The 7,520-nt window shown below is 42.0% G+C and overlaps 1 protein-coding gene across 1 annotated transcript in view; it reads left to right on the top strand.

The window, feature by feature from the left end:
- Positions 1–7,520, top strand: part of LOC103397067 (multiple epidermal growth factor-like domains protein 9) — a 54,780-nt gene that overhangs the window by 26,448 nt on the left and 20,812 nt on the right. The window contains exon 2 of the mRNA XM_008335315.3: positions 2,849–3,053. Within this exon, the coding sequence (XP_008333537.2) occupies positions 2,849–3,053 (205 nt within the window). The remainder of the gene's footprint in view (positions 1–2,848; positions 3,054–7,520) is intronic.

Genomic DNA, 7,520 nt, shown 5'->3' with positions numbered 1-7,520 from the left:
GAAATAGGTGTTTACCACAGCCATTTCCATTCTCTTTGCGCAATCTACCACTGACTGTCCTTCCAAGTTTCTCTCCCTAACACCAAACCTACCTATCACTTCCTCATCTCCTCTGTTCCCTTCCCCTACATGACCATTAAAGTCTGCTCCAATCACCACTCTCTCTCCCCTGGGGATACCCTCTATCATCCAATCCAGCTCATTCCAGAACTTCTCATTTTCTTCTAACTCACAGCCCACCTGTGGGCTATGTTTTTACCCTCAGTATATCCATCAGCGATGTTAATTGCTTTTCATTTGAAGCGAGTTATAGTGAAGTGTGTGTCGGTTTGTACAATAAAACATGTCACGCTGTCTATTGGAAAAAAAGCCTTTACAGTCTGCATCACTCACTACCATGCCCCCTTCCCACTTTGGTGATAACACCTTTATAAGATTGGGGTGACCATGTCACCAAATACCATCACTGTCATAATGCCATCACATAGCACCAGTTTTAAAATGTCTGTTACAGAGCTGTTGTTGTAGGTCATGAAATTTCTCCTTCTCATTTTTCTAATCCCTGAATCAAAATGAAAGTGAAATGAAACTGGGTTGATTGTGCCCGTGCAGGCTTCTCATAGCAGGGGTTCTAGGCGTGACTAGCTCTGAATCAACCTGTCAGGATCAACCTGTCTGCCCCCAGTTAGAATATAACTGGGGGCATGGCTGTGTTTGGATTCAACCAATTACATTGAAACTCATGTTAAATGGAATCAGCACACACTTGTCACTATTTTAAGTGCCTCTGACAAACCCCAAATAAAATTCAGCTGTTCTAGTAGACATTTCTTCACATTTTGGTAGCCACATCTTCCAGCAGAAGCCATGGTCTGCAGAGAGCTTCCAAAACATCAGAGGGTTCTCATTGTTCAAAGGTATCAGTCAGGAGAAGGGTACAAAAGAATTATGTATGAAGTAAAATATACCATGGAACACAGTGAAGACAGTCATCAACAAATAAAAAAAAATATGGCACAACAGTGACATCACCAAGAACAGGACGTCCGTCCAAAAAGGGAGGATACCAAGCGGCCGACAGCAACACCGAAGGAGTTGCAGTAATATCTGGCTGTGTAGTACATGTGACAACAATCTCCTGTCTTCTTCATGTCTGGGCTATGGGGAAGGGTGGCAAGATGGAAGCCTTATCTCTCAAAGAAAAACATCCAAGCCTGCCATCTTTCAGCGTTGGCATGCTGAAAGATGGCAGGCTTGGATGTTTTTTGACCCAAAACACACATCCAAATCAACTAAAGAATGGCTTCACCAGAATAAGATTGAGGTTTTGGAATGGGCCTGAATCCGATCTAACATCTGTGGGGTGATCTGAAGAGGGCTGTGCACAGGAGATACCCTCGCAATCTGTCAGATTTGGAGCAATTTTGGAGCAAAGAAGAGCAGGCAAATATTGCGACATCAAGATGTGCCATACTGATAGACACTTACCCAAAAAGACTGAGTGCTGTAATTAAAGCCAAATGTGCTGCAACAAAGTATTAGTTTCAGGGTGTGCATATTTATGCAACAAGGTTATTTTATGTTTAAATTTTTTATTTTTCCTTCGTGAAGATTTCAGTTTGTTTTTCAATTGCCTATTACATGTTATGGGTCACATTAAAAGTGGAAAAAGAAATTATTTATCTTTGTGTCTTTTTTTACATCACAAAAACATGGCATTTGAACAAGGGTGTGTAGACTTTTTATATCCACAGTAGCCAAGTCTACTGGGAAATTTGTCAGTGTTATTTAATTCAAATGTTGCATCAGTTTGCCTAGAGAGGAAAGGAATGAAGTCTGTACCCTAAAAAAAACATAGCTTCAATTTTGTGTTAAAACACTGATAGGAAAATGCTGATTCAACTTGTTTTTACTTGGTTAAGATTACCACCCCAATCATGTAAATTTATTTGGGAAATTCATCAGAGTACATTTTTAACACATTGGCAAAATGACACACATTGTACTGTATATCCCTTCCTCCATGCTTGCAGTTATTGTTTACACAGTTGATACACATGATGTTATTGTCACAAACTGAAGAAAAAAGTTGTGTTACACGAAGCACCTTGAGCCTGGATCCTAAACGCCCAGCATGCATTCAATTGTCAAATAGATTGTTAGGAACTAAAAACTGATTGACGTTGTGGACAACAGTGCCTTCACTGAAGTTTTGAAATCCAGCGTCAAGATGCACTGTAATAGCATCTAAATAAATATTAATATTTACAAATTTTGATTTATCCTAATTAAACTTGATTATTCATGGTTAATTACGATCATGATTAATTGTGATTAACCCACAGCTGCCCAGATTAAAATCGCTTGATAGCCGTACTTTTTAAATATAAAAGAAAGGAGAGACTGAAGTGATACAGATTGGTCATATTACCTTTGTCTATTAACTTACATTTTTTTAGTTGTGTTATGTTGTATTCTAAGACAGGTTTTATTTCCTTTAATATATTTACAGTTTACTCAGTCGGCCTCCACTAACAAATCACAGATGCAAGCCTGCAAGGCACGACTCATCATTCTGTCTCTCTCATTACCAACATCAGTCACCAACATATTCCCATTCATTAGTTACTGCACACTGCAAAATGACTGGAGATATTAGTAAAATAATCAGCTTCATTTGTCAGTGTTCATATGCAGACACGCAGACACTTGTCAACATTTGTTGGAGCAGTAGGTTCGTTCAGTAAACGGTTACAGCAAAATAACTTGTCAATGTCATTATGGCTACCTTATAATTTCCTGTCTCTCGCCTTTCCCTTGACCTGGAACATATGATTCCTCCCCTCAGAGCTCATGTGTAACTGCAGCAGTGGGAACGAGGGGATTTTAGATCCCAACGAGTGTGACCAGACCACCGGTCAGTGTGAGTGTCTGATGGGATACGCCGGCCTGCAGTGTGAGGACTGTATTGAGGGCTTCTTCACCAATGGCACCAGCAGCTGTCTGCCCTGTTCATGTGACTCCTTCGGAGCCGTTAACCACCTCTGTGACAGGTCAGGCTGCTCTCCCTACTGCCTTTTCAATGAAAACTCTGTGCTCTTGTATGCTCTTATTTATGTGAAACTTGAAAGAACAAGTTTTAAATGCAGCAAGATCAAAGACATTCAGTGTTTTCAAAGAACTTTATTTTATTTCACTCTAATCAAGACTTTTATCTTGAAATTTTTGTTCCATCACATCTAAAAAGTCTTCTCATCATCTCTAACCTCTGGGGAACTGGAGTTAGTGAATTTCTGTGCATATTTGCTTCATTAAAGACTATAAATGCTCAAAAGTCAGCGTTGCCCATTTTCTAATTCACCTCTTCAGGTGAGAGACAGATCATGAGGCCAATGAAGCACACAGATGAAAATGTCATGCTCAAGATCACTGGAAACACTGCAATGATTAGGATTTCATCATTTTAGAATAGAAACAGTCAAATTTTATTTTGTTTGGTGGTTATACTTTAAAAATGTACTATAAAAACCTATGTTGGAGTGATGTGGCCTGTCAAGCATTAACCCAGACTTTGCTTTGAATTAATGTGCATTATCTCCCAAAGACATGAACTCAGCTCTCCTGTGTAATAACTTAGACTTACAGCATCATTATTCCACCAATTTAGGCAAACCACCAGCCAACAGGCCTCCCTGAAGGCATCGCAATCCTCACACTCTGCTTACTCTTCCAATCCTGTGCTCTGAAAAACAACACACACACACACACAGTAGATCTGACTGCACATGCAGTTTGTCCACAAATCACTGGAACTGTGACTTGGATCAGTAAGATATATGTGCGGCTTTGAGGTAAAACATAGTGACTGTCTTTTGCTGCCAATGACCATGTAAAGGAAAGTTGTGGTTTTCATGTGTGAGTAACTGTCAATGAGTTGTGCTGTCAAAGGGTGGATTAATTAGATGGAGGCGCTGTGCATCCTTGATGCCAGTGGTAGCTGAAAGGTGCAGTTCCAGTGTTATTGAGGTGAAGGTGCCGACCTGAGGGTCAGGTTTTCCCACACCACCACACCAGACTTAGTCCTTCTCAGACTGTCTGAGCTAGACTGCTGGTACCTTAGTCACCCCCATGAGCTTATCACTAGTAATTAGTCTGCTCCTGCAGCTCACCTTGATGACTGCTGCTTTACAGTGAAGTAAAAAACCTGTGATACCTGGTCTTTGTGTTTTTTTTTTTACTTTATGGTCTGCTTTTCCATTGCATAGCATTGTAAGGTTGTCAGTCTCTACTCGGTAGATGTGTACAGTGTACTGTACGTAGAACATACAGTATACATCCATCCATTCATTTTCATCTGCTTATCGCGGGGGTCGCGGGGGCAGCAGTCTCCATGACCGCCACCCAAATCACACTGCACTGCACCAACCCCCCTAAACCTTCCTGCAGGTGGTGAGTCCACTGGAAGGTACCAACCACCCTAACCTAATCTTGCCTAGGAGGTGAACCCTGGGGTGCCACACCAATGACAGAGACATTGCCTCTTGGCCAAAGCGCCACCTTAAAGTATTATTGTGCAGAGAAAGAGATTAGCGAAGAAGAGATGGGACAGTGACAGAACAGAAGAGAACAGACTGGAGTACAAAGAGAGGACAAGGGAGGTGAAGAGGGAAGTGGCCAAGGCCAAACAAAAGGCATATGAGGAGTTGTATGAGAGTTTGGAAACAAAGGAAGGAGAAAAGGAGTTGTATAGATTGGCGAGACAGAGAAATCAAGCTGGGAAGGATGTGCAGCAGGTGAGGTTGATTAAGGACAGAGAGGGGAATGTGATCACAAGTGAGGAAAGTGTGCTGAGAAGATGGAAGGAATACTTTGAGGAGTTGTTAAATGAGGAAAATGAAAGGGAAAGTAGAAACGAGGAGCCAGAGACTAGTAGGAAGAAGGTAGATCAGGTTAGAAAGGATGAAGTTAGAAAAGCCCTGAAGAGGATGAAGAGTGGAAAGTCAGTTGGTCCTGATGACATACCAGTGGAAGTATGGAAGTGTTTAGGAGAAGTGGCAGTAAATTTCCTGACTGGTTTGTTTAACAGAATTTTAGAGACTGGCAAGATGCCTGATGAGTGGAGAAAAAGTGTTCTGGTGCCAATTCATAAGAAGGGTGATGCACAGAGTTGTAACAACTACAGAGGGATAAAGTTGATGAGCCATACAATGAAGATTTAGGAAAGAGTAGTTGAAGCTAGGTTGAGGCAGGAAGTGGAGATTTGTGAACAACAGTATGGTTTCATGCCTAGGAAGAGTACCACAGATGCAATATTTGCCTTGAGGATGTTGATGGAGAAGTACAGGGAAGGTCAGAAGGAGCTGCATTGTGTATTTGTAGATCTAGAAAAGGCATATGACAAAGTGCCAAGGGAGGAATTGTGGTTTTGTATGAGGAAGTCAGGAGTGGCAGAGAAGTATGTTAGTTTGGTGCAGGACATGTATGAGAATAGTACAACAGTAGTGAGGTGCGCTGTTGGGAGGACAGAAGACTTCAAAGTGGAGGTGGGACTACATCAAGGATCGGCCCTGAGCCCCTTCTTGTTTGCTGTGGTGATGGACAGATTGACAGATGAGGTCAGACAGGAGTCCCCATGGACTATGATGTTTGCAGATGACATTGTGATCTGTAGTGAGAGTAGGCAGCAGCTAGAAGAGAACCTAGAGAGGTGGAGGTTTGCACTAGAAAGAAGAGGAATGAAGGTCAGTCGCAGCAAGACAGAGTACATGTGTGTAAACGAAAGGCAGAACAGTGAAATAGTGAGGCTACAAGGAGCAGAGGTGGTGAAGGTGCAGGAGTTTAGGTACTTAGGATCAACTGTTCAGAGCAGCGGAGACTGTGGAAGAGAGGTGAAGAATAGAGTACAGGCAGGATGGAACAGCTGGAGAAAAGTGTCAGGAGTGATCTGTGACAGAAGAGTGTCAGCTAAGGTGAAGGGAAAGGTTTACAGGACAGTGGTGAGACCAGCCATGATGTATGGTTTAGAGACAGTAGCAATAGGCAGAAGACAGGAGGAGGAGCTGGAGGTGGCAGAGTTAAAGATGCTAAGATTCTCTTTAGGAGTGACAAGAATGGACAGGGTCAGGAATGAGGTCATTAGAGGGACAACACAGACAGGAAGGTTAGGAGAGAAAGCTAGAGAAGCCAGATTGAGATGGTTTGGACATGTGCAGAGGAGGGACAGTGGATACATTGGTAGAAGAATGTTAGAGATGGAGCTACCAGGTAGGAGAAAGAGAGGAAGGGCAAAGAGGAGATATATGGATGTAGTGAGGGAGGACATGCAGATAGTTGGAGTCATTGCAAAATCTACCACTGCCTGTCCTTCTACGTTTCTCTCCCTAACACCAAACCTACCTATCACTTCCTCATCTCCTCTGTTCCCTTCCCTTACATGACCATTTAGGTCTGCTCCAATCACCACTCTCTCTCCCCTGGGGATACTCTCTATCATCCAATCTAGTGGCTGGCTTAGGGTACAAACATGGCATCCCTCTATCTCTTTAATTCAATGTCTTTTCCACCTTGTAGTGTTTTCAGTGTATTCGGGGTCACACCAAAAACCAGGGGCCGCAGTTGGGCTGCATAGTAGTATTCGAGAAGATTTGGTAGAGCTAGTCCACCTTTCTCCTTGCCCCCCCCCCCCATATAAAACGTGAGATCTTTTTGTCCCATTCCTTGAATTGTGATGTGGGAGTTTCTATATGTAATGATTGAAGCAAATAGAGAATTCTTGGTAAAACATTCATCTTGATGATTTCTATTCTGGAGCTGAAGTCTAACGTTAGTGTGGACCATCTTTCCATGTCCTTTCCATGTCTTTCCATGAATCTCCCGGTTTAGTCCTATGTAAAAATCTATCCTTGAATAATTTCACTAATGGGGAAAAAAAATATAACTTTATTTTTGTCTTTTATGGGAAGAAGAGCTACAAGAATGCTGAAGGTGACGAGATATTTATTTTGTTCAAACACTGATAGTGACAGTAATTCTCAGAAACAGGATGAAAACACTGTGAGAGAAGTTATAATTAAACATAAAGTAACGCACGTCTAAATCAACAACGTTCAGAAAAAAAAAAGCTCATATAAATAATGGGAATATACATGAGTATCAAATTGTGTTTGAGACATTAAATAGTTCTTGCTTTGGGCTTTGGGTTTCACCTGTGAAAGCAGTATTTGCTGTTAAGCAAACATGAACACCAGAGAGCTGTCAATGGGAGAAAAGCAAACCATTTTGAAGCTGAGAGAAGAGGGAAAATCGATCAGAGATATTGCACAAACATTGGGCATAGCCAGTACAACAATTTGGAATGTCCTGAAAAAGAAAGAAACTACTGGTGTACTGAGCAACAGACATCGAACAGGTCAGCCACGGGTAACAACAGCAGTTGTTGACAGAAACATTGTGCGAGCTGTGAAGAAACAACCAAAGACAACAGTCACTGTCATCACTGCCAACCTCCACAGGGCAGGGCT

The sequence above is a fragment of the Cynoglossus semilaevis genome, chromosome W (assembly GCF_000523025.1).
Source record: "Cynoglossus semilaevis isolate Cse_v1.0 chromosome W, Cse_v1.0, whole genome shotgun sequence".
NCBI lineage: Eukaryota > Metazoa > Chordata > Actinopteri > Pleuronectiformes > Cynoglossidae > Cynoglossus > Cynoglossus semilaevis.
This window is presented reverse-complemented; position numbering and strand designations above follow the sequence as displayed.